This window comes from Haliotis asinina, chromosome 6, assembly GCF_037392515.1.
Source record: "Haliotis asinina isolate JCU_RB_2024 chromosome 6, JCU_Hal_asi_v2, whole genome shotgun sequence".
In the NCBI taxonomy this organism is placed as follows: Eukaryota; Metazoa; Mollusca; class Gastropoda; order Lepetellida; family Haliotidae; genus Haliotis; species Haliotis asinina.
In genome coordinates, this window is record NC_090285.1 from 14,290,071 (window position 1) to 14,311,697 (window position 21,627).

Below are 21,627 nucleotides of genomic sequence, written 5' to 3' on the forward strand. Positions count from 1 at the left end.
AGACGATACTAAGAAAAGATTTGGTGAGTGTGGCTTGAGGGTGGCCGATATATTGATCGCTTTTCTATCACTACAGACGGCATTTTTCCCTGGGATTCCCGACAAAAAATGGACATGACGAATTTGGAAGCTTTGGAGGTGTTAATACCACTTGTAATGCACTATTTGTTTGGTGTTATTTGTGTTATTTTTAGCATAGATACATATCGACACGACGTGCTTATTATGTTTTGAGGTGACATCATCTACACAAACAACAAACAAAACAACATGCCATTCTTTCGTGTGGCCATATTTAAGAATTATATAAAACATGACCTGATATTGCTAAAAGTTTTCGATGCTCATGCTGTTGATCATTTGATTGTCTGGTCCAGACTCGATCATTCACATACTGACCGCCGTCATATTTCTGGTATATTGCTGAGAGAGGCATAAAACTAAAATAGATCTCTCCCTAATATTTTAGTATTGGTAAATGCACCTTTAATGGTTTAATCAATGTCGATCGAAAAAGCACGGCACGCATGTTAGAGTGAGCTGATGGAGGCTTACCTCGAAAAATACACGACCTTGACCTTGAGGTAGACAAGGACGCAGTACTGACACTGTGACAAACGTCTCCTGTTACGAGAGTCTATTTTCTGTAAATTGTATTATTAATTAAGTAATAATTATGATTGGGTCACATAAACGAGTTTATTGTTTTGAATAATGGGTCACATTTCGTAATATAAATGTTCGTTACGTTTCGCAGCAAGGTTTAAGGAAGTGCTGTAGAGTTACCTCCCCTTGACCGTTATGTTTTGATTATTTCTGTTACTTCCAGGAGACTCCTATATCATTCTACGGTGTTGGCGATGGTTGTAAGTGCTCGAAAGTTCCAGAGTGAATGACTTTACAAATAAAGGCTAGTTGTCGTGTTGACGCACGCGGAAATACACACAGATCACTGGTGTTTTGTATCTTACTGCCTCCGTCAACGCTTGATCTTCATAACCGCTGCCTTACCGCTTGGTGTGTTACAACTCTGCGTAACTGTTTCTCACTCTCACACCAAGACTTCGGTGAGTTGACTTAATATTTATGACTCATTATTTTAGAATTGACGTATTTGCATTGTATATGAAACCTCTCTTGTGAATCTGTATATTTTTTTTCCTTTGGTTTGCTCAATACAAAATTATTGAAAATTTCAGACTTCTCAGTGTTTTATTTTGCTGGTTCTGTGGGGATTTCTTACACCTTCTTCACGGCAATTTTTCACCGTAACACTTCGTCAAAAGCGCTTGTGTTCGTCGTTCAACCTACTGTCGTCAGGGAAAGATGAGCGTTCACCAGATAGCCGAGACCGTTTACTTGAAGGTAACATCCAACAGCATTCGGCTGACATGCTGTTATAATTAGATACGAATGTACACACTGAATGGCGATCGGAGTCACTCGCCATTTTCCGGTTAAAATTTAAAGGCGGAGTGATCACGTGTTTAACGTGGATTTCAAGCCACGGATAGTGGGTGTTACTGCTAGACCTGCCGCAGCTTACTTTAGATTTAAAAACGTACATATTTTATCTATCCTGTATTGAATGTCGGAGTCTTATAATACAGTATTAACTGTCTGAAAATGGACGATCATATCACATGACAACAGAGGCCTACAGTGGCTCAGTAGTTTGAAACTTGTGCTCGTCACCCCAGAAACCCGGTTCGATTCCCTACGATGAGTAATATCAATTTATTGTGGTTGCAAGGGTTATGTTGTTTGGAATATAAAATATTCTTCCCCATATTCCTTCCTTCATTCATTCATTTAAGAACACGCAAGTCAGGTCATCGGAGCCATGTTATCATTAGCAGTGCTTGAAATGCTTCTCCCATCGGGCCCTGTTAATACTTGCAAGCTTTACAATCAACACGCCCTGAATGAAATATGCAGGCCCATTTGGTCAGAGTCAAACCAATAAAAACAAAATACACAACATTGTACACAGTTTCACACAGTTTCCACAAAATCAAGCCAAGCCTTACGGCACACTGAGGAGTTTTAATCATTTAGAGTGGTGTTGACATTCCTACTTCAATATTCGCTGAAATATCAGGAAGTGAAACTGTAAGTGTACGTAACATGATGGATTGTGAATGCTCCGAACGTTAATGAAGAAACATTCCAGCTGAAAATAACTAAAAGATAATTAATTGAAGACCATCGGGACCTGCACATATTTGAAACTGCCGGCCCGATACAATAACAACCGGCACTGGGCCTTTGGGCCGGCGGTTTTTTCGAACGCTGATTGATAGTGACTTAAATACTAGGCCTCTTTGTCTGAAGTTAATCATCAATTAGTCCGCCGTCACCTTGCCATTCCCAAACTCGTTCAACCGGACGCCACAAATAATACAGCAGGAAGATGTAGTCTCAGAAAACGGATGACAGAAACACTTGCTTAAGGACAGAAAAACAACTGATACCATGCCAAGAAACATAACTATTTACAACCATAAGAACGCACCGTTCATATCGCCCCAAACTGAATTAATTTAACTTTGTATAAGGCGGTTAGAGAGATGCCTCAAAAGTCCGCCATCGACTTTAAACTTACAAGATAAACTTCTCAAACCCTGCGGAGTTCATCGACCCTGACCTTAAAAAAAGATATGGCGAGGACGACATGAGCGTGTTGGCGAAGGGGTTCACAGTATTTTCTGCTTGTCTTTGAAGAAGCTATCGTTTCATCAGAATGAGTGTTCACAACATTGCAAAGGCTGGATTTCAGAAGGTAAGAGCATCTTCCCTAACTGTTCATGTTTAAGATGAATCGCCATGATCGTTTGATAAAAGTAACGCACTGATAAAATTGCTGATTAATATGCATAAACATGAATCTTCTTGCTTGAACATGCATTCGATATTTTTCAACATACACCGTAGATTACAATTTATGTCCCCCCATGATCTTGAGACAGTAAAAATTTGGGTTCAATGTTTGATTGGATTGAGTATGAGCTGACCCACATACCAACTGCTCACACACAACAATGTACTATCTTTTTTTTTATCCCACTTCCTAAATAGTCTCATGTCTCATCTTTAAAATGATTATGAACCTCAACAGGAATGACCTATTCAGATATCTAATACAACGTAGCTTATCCTTTGTACTCTTGTACTACATTTCCTCCTTAGGGAGCTCATTATAACGCCAACAGACCTTCTTATAACGAGGACGCCGTGGCCCTTATCGCAAGCACAATCTCTGGGATACAAACACAAGACGCAGGTGAGTATGTTTCGCAATAGTTCGCTCACAGCTGCAATTCGTTGAGCACAGTTGCGTCCCTTGCTCGTTGCGGGATCCACTGATTGTTGTTTCGAATCTTTCACAGTTATAAATGTCACCCTTAAACTTTAACCAAGTGACAGGTCACAAGATCCTCCTGATGCTGTGTGTAAGTTATGAATGCAGAATTGTATCATTCTTGATATGATGGCTCTGTTTTTATTTTTTTATGATGTTTTTATTTTTTTGGTTGTTTTTGTTTAACTTCACACTCACGAATACCCAAGCAATATGGCGGCTGTCTGTAAAAGTGGAGCCTGGACTATACAATCCAGTGATGAACATCATGAGCATTTACGCGATACTTTCAAGGATACTGTGCTATTCAAAGTGTTACTAATTGTGGCGATATAAACGTAACCTCCTTTGTGAGGGAAATATTTAAAACAGGATAGCTAGGAAACTGAAAAACAATACTCGTGATTTAGGTTACTGCATTGTCTGGGCCAGATCCGAATATTTACCAATCTCCGTGATAATATGGGTTATTGCTGAGTGCAGCGTCGAGCCACGAACAAAACATTTACAACGCATTAACAATATTCGAGTGAGTGAGTGAGTGAATGTAGGTTTACTCCACACTCAGCCATATTCCAGCTATATGGCCAATGCAAGTCGGCAAGCCTGACTACCCGATCCCCACCTCAGGGGCTGTTCAGTATATACCGTTTTCCGAAACGGATATAGGATTTGAACACGGAGCAATGGCGCTATGTGCGAATAGTTACTATAGTGACTAGAACAAACACGTTGTTAGTAAATAATGAATTACTACACAAAATATTATTGCTGGATATTTAATGGCCCTATATGGATCTACGCAATGGTAGTACGATGACATGTGACAACCTGGGCCTCCCTCCACAAAGCACAAGGACGATTGTATGTCACTAAGGTAACCTTAGTTCAGTGTTAAAGAATGTGAGTTAAGGTTAAACTTAACAAAGGTTGCTTCGTGAAGGTAGGGTGTCGTGGTACAAATTAACCTTAGCGCTAAGACTACCTTAAATCTATGTCTGTAAATAATCAAGTCTGGACCAGACAATCCAGTGATTAACAGCACGAGCATAGATCTACGCAATTGATGTGAGATGAGTGAATTTACGCCACACTCAGCATTACTACAGCTATGTGGCGGCAGCCTGCAAATAATGGAGCCTGGACTCAATTACAATACAATCCAGTGATCAACAGCGTGAGCATCGATCTGCGCAATTGGGAACTGATGACATGTGTCAACCACGTCATCCAGCCTGACCACTCGCGATCCCCTTAGTCGCCTCTTAGAAGAACCATACGCTACTGAAGATCTATTCCTACCCGGATCTTCACGGGTCCAACGTGTTTAATGTCCACTACAGACATGCTTGTTTCTACACAGCAGTCACGTACGATGTCCTGGAACTGGGAGCAGGCACTGGGCTTCTGACGAAAAAAACTGAGCCAGAAAGTAGGAAAGGTTAGTCGTGTGTTCTGCTCAACGTTAATTTGTACATGTACAACTCGTCATGTCGACATTCACTTGGCACGTCGTACACTGTCGTTCAGAAGCCTGGTATTCAATAGTTCGATCTTCATGCCAAATTCCACGCTAACAAAGGTGTAGTGTTTATGGACTCTTAAGTGCTTTTATCCACATATTATGAAGTAAATATAAAGTCTCACTTCAGATAATACGAAGAAGATCTTTCGATTTTTGAATCGCAGTTTAATACATATACATGGTTTTCGTTCTAACTAGACCTCCCGTTACTTGGCAACAGAGCCATCTGCAGGGTTTCTTCAGGTTCTTCAGGAGAGTTGCCCGGATGTTGAGGCACGCATGTGTGCAGCTGAATCTATACCGTTACCTGGCAGCGCAACTAAGGTAAGAGCTTTCATATTAGACCATTAAACAATGTTTCATCTGATAATTCATTATTTACCAACAACGCGTTTGTCCGAGTCACTGTTATGTAAGTGTTCGCTCGTAGCGCCATAGCTCCATGTTGAAATCCTATATCCGTTTCTTAAAACAGTACTTACTGAAAAGCAACTGAGGTGGGGATCGGGTGGTCAGGCTTGCTGACTTGCATTGGTTGACACATGTCAGCGTATCCCATTTACGTGGATCGATTGACCACTTGATTACTGGACTGTTTGGAGCTGACTACACTATTGAGAGACTACCGACACATAGCCGGAATATTTGCTGGGTGCGGCGTTTAACAACCAACCGCCGTTACAGGCTGAAGGAAGATACAATTGTCTATTTATTAATGATATTCACTTCATGGTAATGTTAAGATGCCTGACTGGCATGTCAGAAGATACAATATGATGAATATAGAAATTTTTGGGGTTTACATTTCCTTGGTCTATTCTGGACCACAACGTTTCGGGGGTTTGTTCTAGTCCCATCATCATGTAGAACTGAACTTGATCATGGGGCTAGAACAAACCCCGAAACTTTGTGGTCAAGAAACAATGTATCTGTTCATACTTGGTGAAATCATGCATTTCCATTCAGGCTGTGGTTTGTGCCCAGAGTTTCCACTGGTTTTCGTACAGACATGTCCTGGACGAAATACGACGCGTGATGGTGAATGGAGGGAAGCTAAGTGAGTACCTTCATCTCCATTTTGTGGGAGGGGAACAAACAGACCAGTTTGGTATTCCGAATCAGGAGCCAAGGGGTAGGTGAGTAGCCAAGTGGGCAAAGCGTTCGTTTATGTCGCGGAGGACCCGAGTTCTCATGGGTGTGAATCGAATGAGTGAAGCCCATTTCTGTAGTCTCCTGCCTGATATTGCTCGAATATTGCTGCCCCGTGAAGGTAGACCCGTCCGGAGTAGAACAGGCCTTCAGCAGCCCATGCTTGCCATAACAGGCGACTATGCATATCGGGGAGACCAACGGGATCGGGTGGTCAGTCTCGCTAACTTGGTTGACACATGTCATCGGTTTCCAGTTGCGCAGATGGAAGCTCATGTTGTTGATGACTGGATTGTCTCGTCCAGAGCCGATTATTTATAGACACGCATGTGTGCAGCTGACTCTTGAGCGCTTGAGCAACCAAGGTAAGTACTTCCATATCGGGCCATTAATTATCAAACAATAATGTTTTGTCTGATAATTCATTATTTGCGAACAACGCGTTTGTTCGAGTCACTATAGTAACACATCCGTGTTTAAATCCTATATCCGTTTCGTAAAACGGTATATATTTGACAGCTTCTGAGGTGGGGATCGGGTGGTCAGGCTTGCTGACTTGCATTGGCCATGTAGCTGGAATGTGGCTGAGTGCGGCGTAAAACTACACTCACTCACTCTCTCACTCACTCGAATATTGCTAAATGCGGCTTAAAATCATACTGACATGTCGGAGCTGACTTAGACTGTGTGATCGAGTGCCTTTGGCGATTAAGTGGCGTTGTGAATGTTTTGTTCGTGGCTCGAGGCTGCACTCAGCAATAACCCAAATGTATCACGGAGATTGGTAAATATTCGGATCTGGACCAGACAATGCAGTAACCTAAGGCATGCAGCAACAAAGTAAGAAATGCGACATTGTGTTTCAGTTTCGTAGCTACCCTATCTCTTTGAAATCCTACAATTTTTAATATTTCCCTCACAAAGGAGGTTACGTTTATATCGCCACGATTGGTAACACTTTGAATAGCACAGTATCCTTGAAAGTATCACGTGAATGCTCATAATGTTGATTGTATAGTCCGGACTCCACTTTTACATATTGCCATAATTTTTCTGAGTGACAGAGCCGTCATATCAAGAATGATACAACTCTGCATTCGTAACAGACACACAGCAGTAGGAGGATCTAGTGGCCTATCATTTGATCACTGGATTGTATAGTCCGGACTCCACGTTTCCATATTGCCATAATTTTTCTGAGTGACAGAGCCGTCATATCAAGAACGATGCAACTCTGCATTCGTAACAGACACACAGCAGTAGGAGGATCTAGTGGCCTATCATTTGATCACTGGATTGTATAGTCCGGACTCCACTTTTACATATTGCCATAATTTTTCTGAGTGACAGAGCCGTCATATCAAGAATGATACAACTCTGCATTCGTAACAGACACACAGCAGTAGGAGGATCTAGTGGCCTATCATTTGATCACTGGATTGTATAGTCCGGACTCCACTTTTACATATTGCCATAATTTTTCTGAGTGACAGAGCCGTCATATCAAGAATGATACAACTCTGCATTCGTAACAGACACACAGCAGTAGGAGGATCTAGTGGCCTGTCATTTGATCACTGGATTGTATAGTCCGGACTCCACTTTTACATATTGCCATAATTGTTCTGAGTGACAGAGCCGTCATATCAAGAATGATACAACTCTGCATTCGTAACAGACACACAGCAGTAGGAGGATCTAGTGGCCTATCATTTGATCACTGGATTGTTTAGTCCGGACTCCACTTTTACATATTGCCATAATTTTTCTGAGTGACAGAGCCGTCATATCAAGAATGATACAACTCTGCATTCGTAACAGACACACAGCAGTAGGAGGATCTAGTGGCCTATCATTTGATCACTGGATTGTATAGTCCGGACTCCACTTTTACATATTGCAATAATTTTTCTGAGTGACAGAGCCGTCATATCAAGAATGATACAACTCTGCATTCGTAACAGACACACAGCAGTAGGAGGACTAGTGGCCTATCATTTGATCACTGGATTGTATAGTCCGGACTCCACTTTTACATATTGCCATAATTTTTCTGAGTGACAGAGCCGTCATATCAAGAATGATACAACTCTGCATTCGTAACAGACACACAGCAGTAGGAGGATCTAGTGGCCTATCATTTGATCACTGGATTGTTTAGTCCGGACTCCACTTTTACATATTGCCATAATTTTTCTGAGTGACAGAGCCGTCATATCAAGAATGATACAACTCTGCATTCGTAACAGACACACAGCAGTAGGAGGATCTAGTGGCCTATCATTTGATCACTGGATTGTATAGTCCGGACTCCACTTTTACATATTGCCATAATTTTTCTGAGTGACAGAGCCGTCATATCAAGAATGATACAACTCTGCATTCGTAACAGACACACAGCAGTAGGAGGATCTAGTGGCCTATCATTTGATCACTGGATTGTTTAGTCCGGACTCCACGTTTACATATTGCCGTCATATTGCTTGGGTATTCATGGGTGCGACGTTAAACAACAACCAAACCAATAAAAACATCATGATTTCTCAGTGACAGAGCAATCATATCAGGAATGACACAACTCTGCATTCGTAACATACACACAGCAGTAGGAGGATCTACTAACCTGTAGACTGTCTGGGATTATGCTTCGAAACTAAGTTCTTTCATGTTGTCCTCAGTTCTGATCTGGAACAAGAAAGACTGGTCGGTGCCGTGGATAAATGAAATACAAAGCTACATCATGACACTAGATGAAACAAAGCCCTCGCAAAATGTTGGCGGATATCTTCCCTGGAGGGAAGTATTCCAAGATTACACCGGATTCAAAGACGAAGAGTATGTCAAACTACCAGGAGTTGAGTTTAAGGTGAATTAACAGTAAATCATAGATCATACGGCAAGAATCAAGCTAGTTTGCCCCAGAAGAACTTATCGAGCAGTAAGAAATTTACAGTTATCAGTGGATGTAGATAAATCCATCAAAACCTGTATCTCATCTTGTGTCCCTCAGGGCGTTATGCTTGGTCCCCTATTATTTTAGGAATTTATAAAAGTATCAGATATTGCATAAGCTGTAGTTTCCTAACGATAAATCCCTCCATATTATTGTCCACGATAATCCGAAGATTAACAATTAGATTTAAGACCTAAAACTCACATATGGTAACGGAAATTAAGAGATCACGATATATTTTATTCTATATAGTTTTACAGCAAGGAAGGGTAACTTGAATTCAACTTGGATAAACATCCACGTTGTAGTTGCTCATGCCATTAAATGTCTGTTGTAAGCATTTACTGAGGTGTAATGACCTATGGATTACGAAAATCTAATGTTACAACTGTAGATACCCCGCGGCCCTCACACACTCACACACAAACACAATCACACACTCACACATCACCACTTTATTTATTAAGCACTGAGTTTTGGTGGGGCGATGGGGTGGCCTAATGGTTAAAGAGTCCTCTTGTCACGCTGAAGGCCCGGGGTCGATTCACCATATTGATATAACCTATGAAACCAATTTCTGATGTCTGCCGACTCATACTGATGGAATATTGCTAAAAGCGGGGTAGCACCATACCAGCTCAGTTTGATATTTGATGTCGGATTTCGCGTCATTGCCTGTGTTATCAACAGTGTAATACTTAAAATGTTGACAAGAAGACATTGTAAATTTCACATTGGAAGCATTGTGCCAGTTCGCTTATTCTTTGGATTATTTGAATTTTATATTCTGTTTGTCATGCATTTTGTCTCCAGGGTAATCAGAATTTCGTTGTGGATCACATGTCGTCCATTAGTGTACTGGCGGGTCTCACTGGCGAGCGCTCCCGACAAGCCCTGGATGCCATCCGGGCTATCCTTCAGAAACACCCGGAAACCAGGGACAACGATTCCATTCAGATACCATTCACAACTGAAATATACATCTACACCTGTCATAAGACGGTCTAACACGTGATTTGGTACTGTTATCTTGTACCTGTCAGCGTCGTTCACCACTGAAATCGACAACAGTTCCTGTAATTTTAAGCCCTAGATGCACGTTCTTTGTTAATGATTTCCGCAAGACATTTTATTTGTTAATTATCAAAAATCTATGTCATTCACCACTGAAATCTACATATCCACGTGACATTTGAAACACAAAATGTACGGGTAACGAGCACTGTATTAGTAAGACATGTCACATTTATTTTCACTAGCGTCAATCACTACAGTAACTGCAATCAATACGTGTCTTAAGGCGTCCCATGACCAGTAACACCAGTTGAGCGATCAGTGACTTACACGTGGAATACACATAACATTTATTGATCGGTATCTCAAACTGATGATTAACATGTACATATACAATGACCCAATGCATGTACGTTACCTGCTTTTACGTTTTTGGACATAAACGAATTTTTGTAAAATGTATTTAATAAAAGCTGATCATTCAAATATGACTTGCCACAAATAAAATAGGTTCATCATTCAGATATGTCTTTTATATCATTTTTTAAAATGAAAAAGGAACTTACGGGGTACCGTTCTTCGTTTGTCTTCAAGTTTTAATCTTAATTCTTTTGACGATTTAGAGTGCGACGGTTGTGAAAATATCTGGCTTCGCTATAGAAGTTAAGTTTGTAGACGACGTGAAAATGTGAAATAAAAAATAAATAATGATAATGGTTTAGAATCATTCATTTGAACGATTGCGCTACAGCGACTTTCTAGGGAAAAACACAATGTCTTAAACGCTGCTTCAGAGCACATAAATTTTAATGGCGATTATGTTGGGTGATTAATGATATGTTCTCCCAAGGGAAGAATTCACACGTATAACGTGTGTGAAGGTCAAACGCTCCTGTTATGTTGCCGGAATATTGCTCTTAGGTAAAAATGAGCCTGGTGTGTACCTTAAATTTGTATTGGTTTTTCGACTGAAGCTGATTACCACAGCAAACTGCTCATGAAAATCAAGGGCAGATAATTTGAAATCGTCCGGACTACATGAATAGATCTGGGATTGTGATTTTGGCATATGTCCTTGAGATATTGGTTAAGTAATGATGAAATTTTCTTTATGTTCTCTTTGACAATGATGGTAGCCGTACTGCCAATTACAACCAAATGTCTAAGGTCGTAACACATATATGATCAAAGAGTAATTTCTCCACTAACTTGAAGGAACCAACTGCAAATGAACTGCAGATGAATAACACGAGGATTGTGCAATAAATTGCAGAAAACCAAGAGAAAATAACATGTATATGAACAGCTACATGTTGGTTTACAGTTCTGTTACGAATGTGCCAAATTTTTGTTAAGAATGTGCCAAATTTTGTCGAGTTTCATAATTTATTGAACCCATGACAATCATCTCTTTAACGTTACGAATTTATTTTACAATACACCAGTTTATGTGTAAACAGGACCTTATGACATGATTGAATATTTTGCAAAAGCTAATTTAGAACATCTGGGTGAAGTAAGCAGGTATATTTAATTATTCAACTAGCGAGTCTAACCTTTTGATGGGTAGTATTTTATGTTATCCGCGTGCCTTGTTGTATGTTATATGTGCGTATGCCATTTGTGTAGATTCATGCTCAAGATGGCAATCACTAGATTGTCTGATCCAGATTATAAACAGAGCAGTGTCACATGGCTGAAATAATGTTGAGCGATGTGATGATAGCAACCAACATGTATACATATTATGAAATAATCTAAAACTATGAAGGCAATCCACAGGTATTACTCAACATTCAGTATGGTTGGACCAAAGGTAGAGAAATTACCTTGTAGTGTTGCGTCCCTGTACACCTCATAGTCGTGGTCACGGACACTCACACGCTTTATACCGGGATAAGCCGAGATCTTCTTGGGGGTTACGAATAGGGTGGAGTCGTCACGAATGAATCATGGCACAATCTGGTCCTGGGTTCGAATTCCAGACGTGCGCAGTTATTGATATTTCCTTACGATGCCAAATCTCAACTACTTCAACTGTGTCAGTGAAGCCATTTCTTGTGATCCCGTCATCATATTGTTGGAATATTGCTAAAAGCGGCGTAAAACCAAATTCACTCACATTGTATCCGGGTCACTTTGTTATAGGGAACGGTAGAGGCAATCCACAAGTATTACTCAACATTCAGTATGGTATGCGCCCTAGAGGAAGAGGAACAACGCCAAACTCTCGCCAAAATCCGTGACATTTTGGAAAAGAATGTGGCTGGGAAGGATATCGGGAAGTACCCCTTTAACACCGAGATCTGCAGCAAGTCTTAATGACAGGCGGAATGTTTAAATGAGGCATACACCTTAGTAACAGCTTTCGTGGAATGTATGAAATGGAGCATATGTATACTGCTCACCACTATAAAAGGTCACAACTGTAAGTATCGATAGCCAAAGGGAACCAAACTCACATAGCCAATTAGGCTCTTCGTTCAGCAGGTTGTTTCTGAGTGTGATTGTCACAACACGAAGTAATACGATAAGCCGTGAACAGGATAGACCTGTCTTTCCGGTGTGTGGTGGAATCTGTCGAACATTAAGAATTATTGCGAAATTTAAAACCGCTGCCTGGATGCATAGCAGAGCTGACTGATAGCTTCAGTATCGACCTACACCCTCAAGTCAAGTGATACGTGGTCTGATGTATGACACATTTTGACATATGTCAAAAAACATCCTGTTACTAAGTAGCAGTGCTCGATAACATAGATTATTTTATCATGCTGATGGAAGTTCATTGCTTTTCAGAAAATAGAAAATGGTTGGAAAGCGTTTCAGCCGCCATACCTTTTTGTCCCACCCTATTAAAACACCTGTGTGAAGATCCGGGTTACAGCTGATCTTGAGCAATCCATGCTTTCCGTTACAGTTGATCTTGAGCAACCCATGCTTGCCGTTACAGTTGATCTTGAGCAACCCATGCTTGCCGTAAAAGGCAACTGACGTGATCATCTGGTCAGGCTCGCTGACTCGGATGGCACGTGTCATCCTATCCTTATTGCGTAGGCAAGCTGGAAGATGGCTGAATTCCGTGCCACACAGCAAAGCATTCATTTAAAAAAATAACGAATGAGTCCATACATATCTGAGTTTAATGTTCAGGAAATAGTACACTGACATCTGACCATTAAATAGAAGGGATCCACATAGTCACAACACAGACCCAAATATTTCCCCTGACAAGACATCAACACCTGGATGTATGATACAATTTGTTTCATGCTATCTGCTCAACAGACAACCATGACAGAAAACTAATACATGTGTGAGAAACTTCATTTCAAGGACAAAAAGTCAACCAGCGCACGTGTCTGCTTCACCCCGCCGTGTCTACATCCGGGTGGTTGATGTCCATGGCATCTCGTTCCACCTTGTGGACACTGATTGGAGGAAGGACGGTATTCTTGTTCCAGTTCCTCATGGGTGGACTAGGGTGCCGCTCTGGGAGGGCGGGGTTGTGCTCAGGGATGGTGAAGACGAGGCCGAGTTGGGAGACAGTATACGTAGCTGCAAACAAAGGGAATGACGTGGACGAGAGCGTGCTATTTGGCGCAACATTCTTGCAATAACACTGGACATTGATTCAGAAATTGTAAAAGTGTTGGGAATTGAGAGAGTGGGTTTTGTTTGACGTCGAATTAGTAATTTTGAAGCTTTTGTAGCAGGCTTTTCGATGTCACTGATGAAATGTTTAACTCCTCTCTTATCCCACAGCCAAGGGAATGCTAGCGCTGTCCTGTAGGTTAACTGTATTACTTGCGAGGAATGAACACACGATAAAATGGATCGTGGCAGTGTCTCACTGGTATAGTATCACACAGATTGCATGCTAGTCATACTGCCCCCACTACACCTAGACAGATCGGGTTTCGAAATATTTTGGAACATAGATGAACTTTTGCACATGTATTTTAATCGGATTCGTTCCGTATATGCGCCTGACGTAAGGTAAACCCCTACTACTGTTTAAAGGATAGGGACCCTTCGAGCACAGTTGGTGGGATAATGTATACTAGTTTGAGAATATTGTAAGTAAACACTTAAAAGTTTACATAATTTGTCAAGGCTGAAACTCACCTGCAATTAGGTTGTTTTTATTACGTCTTTACCTGGGATTATGTGACTGGTTGTTTAACGCCGCTCGGTATTCCAGCCATATGACGGCTGTAAATAATGGAGCCTAGACAAGACAATCCAGTGACTAACAGCATGAGCATCGATCTACGCATTTGGGATACGATGACATGTGTCAACCAAGTCGGTGAGCCTGACCACCCGATTCTGTTAGTCGCCTTTTACGATAAGGAAGGGTTGCTAAATTTTAATTCGGATATTCATGGGTTGCAAATTACAGCGTAACAGACTAAGAAGATCGCGAACTCACGGTCGGACGCCTTCTTGGACTTCTTCTTCCCGTTGGTAAGGACAAGCTGACGCTTCTGGAACAGGTAGGGCTGATGCACAATGCCCTGGGAGGCTGTCTCCTCCGTGTAGAAGAACACTCGATCCCGTGGCTGGCACTCGTAGTGAATGACCTTGGGTTTTGGGATGAACTTCTTGATCAGCTGATCCCTTTTCTCCGTGTCGTACTCGGAGTCCGGTGTCCCGTGGGAAATCGGGGAGGGCGTGGCCCCGGGGGAGGCAAGTATGGCCATGACGGACGCTGGAGGAGGGGGAGGTGTCTTCACTCCAAGCTTGTCCTTGAGGACCGCCTGTTTACACACAGGGATCACCTTGGACTGAGTATCTGCCATTTCCTTCATGGTGGTACGGTGACTGCGGTATCTGGTAATAAAACGATGATGGGAGAGTGAGTGAGTGAATGGAGTTTACCTGTCGCATGGAAGAGTATGTCCGTAATACCAAGGTGTCTGGCACATGTCAAACATCTGTTCTAATTTTGTTTTGTTGATCAACGCAACATTCGGTGATACAACAGCTTGAGATAATCGAGTCTGCACCAGAAAATCAAATGATTGACATCGAACATCGATCTAAGCATGGGTTGCTGAAAACAAATTCTAGTCCGCATCTACACCTGGCACCGCTCTAAATTGAGGCTTGCCATTTTGCCTGAGCCAAATGAATAGTAATGACAGGCCACATGACATAGGTTTGGCGATGTATGTCTTTGAAATGAACTCAGCGCTTTTACTGTCGTCGTTTATATTATTGTGTTCAAGCTACAACAAACGTAGAGCTGAGATGTCCCTGATGTCATGTCCCTGGCCCCGGTGGGACACAGCTTTGCTCTGACATTTGTGTCGGGGTCTCACCGTCATACCGAGTTTGCAAGTAGCAAAAAAGGGTTAGCTATGTTCAAATTATTATAATTATGTTATACTCCCCGCATGAGAGAGTGATGAATACGCCAGAATAGTATAGAACCACCGTCTGTTTGGCATGGATTTCGATTTGACATGAAATGAAATGAAATACGTGGAATTTCCATCGGTAAATAAAGGCATTGGAAAACCCGAACAGACAGTCACAGGTTAGCTATCTGTGGGATTACATAGATGATATTGAGCTATGTATCTCGTACTCAAATCTGTATAAAAGGGACACGCAAGTACAAAAAAAACCCCAACATTTTCCACGTCTAAATAACACAGAGGGTACATTCTCTTACATCGTTCAATATAAAAACCTCTTCCTCTGTTTACCATTATGTTGATCAAACCTAACCGAAAACGTGTAAATGGATATCTTAATTTCTTTGATGCAAAAAACGACAGATATTTCTTCTGTTGGAGTAGTTCTATAGTTCTATATAGTTCTTTAGTTCTATAGTTCTATAGCATGTTCTATAGGTCTCTAGAGGCCAAGGGAAACTTTAGAGCGACTGGTACAACTACTGTGCCAAGACTTCGGGTTAGAACACGTTCAGATCAGTCTTTATGGGCATGAGAGGAGACTCAGTGGGTCGGATAGCCCTATTGAATTCGTGTCATCGTGCCCCGACAGTTGGTCAGGTCATGACATCAATCACATGGTTCATACTATATCCTGATTAGACTGACGTCATAATATAAAGCTGTGTATTGTTTTGTGCGATCTGCACATGCAAACATACAGAAAGGTCAACTTGTTGCGAAGGTACATATATTTTTCTACCCGATTTTCCACTTAGGAAGCGGCACATGTCTACGAATTGGCAATCACGGTTATAACGTACTCTCTGAAACCGCTAATCCGTATTATACAGTACGTCCTAAAATACGTATTTACGTAAAATATATAGACGAATGGTATACTCACATCGTGCATTTTATCATGGCGCTGGGTGGTGAAAGGTTTGGTTAATGGATTTCCTGAGTCGATATCTCTGAAATGGTTTGAACTCGGACCCCGGAGGTAAACACACGTGACAGGCAACAAAGCAGAGTTTGACACCGATAGGAGGGGTGAAAATCTACCCACATGCCTGTTCCTCCGTGCGTGACAATAGATAAAGTCAGCGTTGAAAACTGCAGCGTTAATAATCAGCTCTTGAAAAACGTAACCAAAATATGTGATAAAGGGTTTGGGGGCCCCTAGATCAATGTCAGAAAAATATGGTTCCTTCCCAAATCTGTTTAGTTGACTTATCGACAATCTCATTTGATATACTGATTAAAGTAGAATCGATTTACATGTCTACGTTTAACGTTAAGTTATCAATTGCATTGATTTACGTTTGCTTTGAAACGCAGTCATGGTTAGGAACAGATCCCTCCATACGAAATACGAGTACGTTATTTAAGCTGCTGTGATATTACCAAACACATGAGCTGTGCATTCTATATTCTGTTTACTTGTTTACCACCTCACGGAGGCAAGTGCTCTGCAATCTTAGCATCCTAGTGAGTCAGTGAGTGAGTTTAGTTTTCCGCCGCCATTAGGAATATTTCAGCAATATACGTCGGTGAACACCAGAAATGGGCTTCACACAATACACCCATTCGGGGAGTCGAACCCATATCTTCAGTGTGATGAGCAAACGCTTTAACCTCTAGGCTAACCCAGGGACATCTTACTCGGTGGTCTGGTGGATAAAGCGTCTGCTCGGAGAAGGAACGGCCGGGGTTCGATCCTCAGCAACGTCATGTAAATGAACGGTAACAATGGAGTTTATTTGTACCTGACACGGAGTATTTATATCCGATTTTGTTTCCAGTACTGTCAGTACCCTACCAATGGTTATGAGTTAAACCACGTCTGGATCTGAATACTTTACCACTTCGGGGCTTCCTCCCCTCTTAAACAGACACACTGTATACCGTTGCACTGAATGTTGTTAAAGCGGCTTTAAAGATCACCTCACGGTTGACGCAGACGCAAACACAGTCACAAACGAACACGCAAATACATACGCATGCACACACGCACACGTACATGCACACGCAAACACACAGGCCTCACCTGTAACAGAGTTTACAGTCGGGCCAGTGTCCCGTGGGGTGTCGTCGACGAAGATCCCTCTTCAGCTGCTGTACCTGACAGGGGACACAGTCGTCCCCAGGTTCACACTCAGGGGGCTCGACGCGGAGGAAGTCGGGTTTTTGACAGCGCCGCTTCTTCTGTCGGTCTACCTCCACCTCACAGGCCGACAGGAAGTCCTGCACTTTCACCTGCACAGACATCACAGTACCACCGTGATCAATGTACTCCGTTCAGCCAAATCTCACAACATGACAGCGCGATATTGTAACATGCTCGATCGCGTGGCGTGCTGTCTCTTGAGGTCGATAACATCACAGAGTATCGGTAACTCTTAGAAAACAAACCCCCCAAAACTGTGTATTTCTTAGTTATTCTTAGCAAATGTTTCAAGTGGTTGTAAAATTGTCCCGTAATGTCAGCAGCTACAGATTAGCATATGCTTATTATCACACTGCAGTCTCATTCATACAACGAATATCGGTATATTTCTAAAAGACGAGAACAGATCAATACTATTTCGAAACATTTGTACATTTAAACTATAAAGGTCACGTAGACGTCCATCACATTATCTGCTATCACACAGTTCAGAGACAGATTCTACCTTTACCAACTTACGGGTATCACATTGTACAACATTAGGCTAACACGGCAATCTGTCTTCTCAAAATCGAGGACGAATACCGTCTGCTGGACGGCACTGACGTCATCCGAGTTGCCCCCTTTTTAAAATTCCGCTGGAGTCCTCGACCAGCAGTGATACGGACACATAATATTTTCAGACGGTCCCTGACATGTACTGCCCGTGCGTCACATGACCTCCCTCACCCTGTCACCCTGTCACCCTGTCTTATCAAATAATTGTCCATAAGCATTTTCCAAGCATTCTGGCATTACTTACTTGCACAAAGAGACCTGATAACTAGGACTATTCCAGAGTGGGCTACGATCATCGTTGCGTGAAGATCGCTTTGTACACGTGGTTCGGATGTTGACGTACCTGAGAGATCTTCTGGGGATGTTTACGGACTGAGTTGGAGTACGTATATGCTGTCTTGACTGGAACCTCACTCTCAGGGAAATCAACATCGTCAAAATGATTCCGAACATTTTCGTTTACCCTGTGAAGGAATGAACAGTTGAATGAACGAACGAATAAATGAATAATCATATATATTATGTTCTACAATAATACACTATGCAAATGATGAATTGCAAATTTTATCATTGTACAAATTTGCCACATAGATATAAATAGTACACATGTTTATCATTTACTAATACCCAACAGCTGTCTGATATTTGAAAAACTTTCCCGACTCCGCCAAAAAGGTTTTTTTAAGAAAATATCATCATTGACAACGGAAGAGTTGTTATCTGAAACGCAAATATCCTTTGCTTACCATCACTGGAACGTCGCATTCATTGCAAAAAAGAAGCTGACTGTTCATCGAACCGTGGGTTTTTTTAATATTCATCTATGTAAACTGTATGTGCGGATACGAGAAAAGGAAAAAAAACCCCATCGACTTAAGCCCTTGTCCCATCGGAAGGATCACGAGGCAGGTCAGTAGGTCACAGATCGACGTACGTATTCATCTACTCTTCATACAGTTACCCAAGAGAACCAGTGTTGACAACAATGCTGACTGTCTCAATAAAAAATACCATCAAACATCTCTTAGCAGTGGCATTTGCAGTACCAGACTTGAGATATCAGAGATAATGACAGTTGTAATAACAGGGTTTTATTGCATCCCGTTATACGGCCTTTTTATAACGGCACTTTTCATTGCCCAACTCTGCCAACGATTAAACATCGAGATGTTTGCTTGCCCGTATGCAGAGTTTGTCGTCAACTTAGGTATCAAAAATAGGAGCTATGTTTATGCTACATGTTCATTGAAATGAGCAACAGTTAAATCTAAATGTAAGAATTTACAGAGTCAAGCGTCTACCATACTCACAACGGCCGGTCCTAAAAAGATATACTCTCAACATGATTGTGGAATTCTAGTACACCTGTAGTCTAACGGAATGTTTCGATGAGTCCATTTAGTCGTAATACTTACGGATATAAGATGACAAATATCGCTGACGCACCTCAAAATTGTTTGTTTTGTTCTTTTTCACAGTCAAGCAGACTTAGTGTTGTCCCTAATTTCAAATCAGGTCTCTGATTTTGACATCCTTACTGTAATATGATTTTCATTTAGCACACAGAAAACGTCACAATGCTCAATTACAACATATGTGCAGATCGATGTTCATTCTGATGATAACTGGATTGTCTGGTCCAGACTCGATTATTTTCAGACCGCCGCCATATAGCTGGAATATTTCTGAGTATGGCGTAAAACTAAACTTACTCACTCACTCTTTGTAAAGAGTGTGATTAGATAACAATCTTAGTCTGCTTTTCTTGAAGAATATCGGGTTGTGGATAAGGTATTTGAAAGTGTACTTCGATGTAGCATAAATATTCAGATGGATTATGCACAAAGGTGAAGTAAAATAAAATATAAACTGTGGAAATTAGATTCCATTTCTCTTTCACAAGAGACAAATTAGTTCTTCTTTTAAGAACTGTATATACAATGGTGACGTTTTGGAAACTGGGTTGCCATTTTGGTTTTTTTTGTTTGTTGGTTAACGCTGCACAAATCGTATTCCAGTTATAAGTCGGCGATCAAGTCTTGACCAGATAATCCAATGATTAATGGCAGGAGCATCGATCTACGCAATTAGGATACGTTGATTTGTGTCAACCAAGTTAATGAACCTGACCACCCGATCCCGTCTGTCACCACTCAATACAAGCATGAAGACCAGTTCTAGCCCAGATTCTCATGCGTCTTTACCTTTTGAGAAACTGTTGTTCCAGTGGATTCCTGTCCTCGGCCTGGTTAGCAAACTGTACCCGGCGTCTGTTGGCGTTATAGCGGGGTGTGCCGGTTATCCCCGGTTGGCCACAATCTTGGTAAGCCTGGCTTACCTCAGCTGTAGACGGAGGCAGGTAACCCAGCTTCCTTACACCCATACATTCAGTTGTACATCTGTTGACATAGTTCTACATCTGTTGATATATTGAGACTCACAGCGAGTAGATAGGGTACACTCCCGTTGCTGATCTGTGGCGAGGCTGATGTGATTGTGACGTCATGCTTTCGTAAATGTCTGTGACGTCATGGCATTATCATAGCGACGCTTCGCCGCTATCTCGGTCGTTGTGCATTTGTGCCCACTCGAGTCTTCACGGGAGTTGCGTCGTGCAGGTTACGGAAATGGGCGAGTAGTTACGAATAAATCCCACATCACATCGTGTAGGTTAACGGATATTATAGAACTGGTATGTAGCTTATATAGTCTCTAAATAAAAGGTATAACAAATCTGCACGTCATCGTGACCTGTAACATTAATCGGTCAACAATTCAACAAGATCACAGCTTGTAAGGAAATGAGGCATATAACCAACACGTTTTTGGTCCCGGTCACTTAAACCGAACACATTCGGTTGTAACGAAATAAAATTGTTGCTTCTTTTGATTTCGTTAAAACCGTGGTATTATTTATAGAAGTATAAAAAAATATGTTATTCATTGGCATAATACAATTATTGTTCCCAGATCTTCAAATGTACAGACTCATGCCAGTTGTATTGGGCCCCTTGACGTCATTTCCATTGACTTATGGGCGGTGGGGTAGCCTAGTGGTTAAAGTGTTCGATTCCCCACATGGGTACAGTGTGTGAAGCAGCCCATTTTCTGGTGTCCCCCGCCGTGATATTGCTGGAATATTGCTAAAAGCGTCGTAAAACTAAACTCACTCACTCACTCACTCACACTCACTCACCCCATTAGTTAATTTAGGATGGATCTCTGTCATATTTGACAGGCATAAATGAGTAAGGGTAAGTAGGCTAAGGAATTTAACCCCGTTTAAAGGAGGTCCAGGTTGATATATGGTGGGTCGGCTGAGCGGGTCAGCTGGAAGTGCAGCAAGTTCTGTTTCCGACTTTTACATGTATAGTGGCAGTGTTCTAGCAGAGCAGGGGCGGTGGGGCAGCCTACTGGAGCGTTCTCTCGTCACGCCGAGGACCGGGTTCGATTCCCCACACGGATACAATGTATAAATCCATTACTGGTGAT

General features: G+C 41.7%; 2 protein-coding genes across 2 annotated transcripts; one reads left to right on the forward strand and one right to left on the reverse strand.

Annotated features, from left to right (window-relative positions):
• The first annotated feature begins 2,635 nt into the window (after positions 1-2,635).
• On the forward strand, positions 2,636-10,524 carry LOC137286541 (uncharacterized). Its single transcript, XM_067818463.1, has 7 exons — positions 2,636-2,782; positions 3,190-3,283; positions 4,725-4,802; positions 5,085-5,210; positions 5,853-5,943; positions 8,714-8,901; positions 9,802-10,524. The coding sequence occupies exons 4-7, from the start codon at positions 5,166-5,168 to the stop codon at positions 9,994-9,996; spliced, it is 519 nt and encodes a 172-aa protein (XP_067674564.1). The 5' UTR covers positions 2,636-2,782; positions 3,190-3,283; positions 4,725-4,802; positions 5,085-5,165; the 3' UTR covers positions 9,997-10,524.
• A 2,845-nt stretch (positions 10,525-13,369) lies between these two features.
• On the reverse strand, positions 13,370-20,518 carry LOC137287553 (uncharacterized). Its single transcript, XM_067819907.1, has 5 exons — positions 20,340-20,518; positions 18,479-18,599; positions 17,458-17,666; positions 14,438-14,838; positions 13,370-13,560 (listed from the first exon to the last, which is right to left on the reverse strand). The coding sequence occupies exons 1-5, from the start codon at positions 20,516-20,518 to the stop codon at positions 13,370-13,372; spliced, it is 1,101 nt and encodes a 366-aa protein (XP_067676008.1).
• Positions 20,519-21,627: the final 1,109 nt, after the last annotated feature.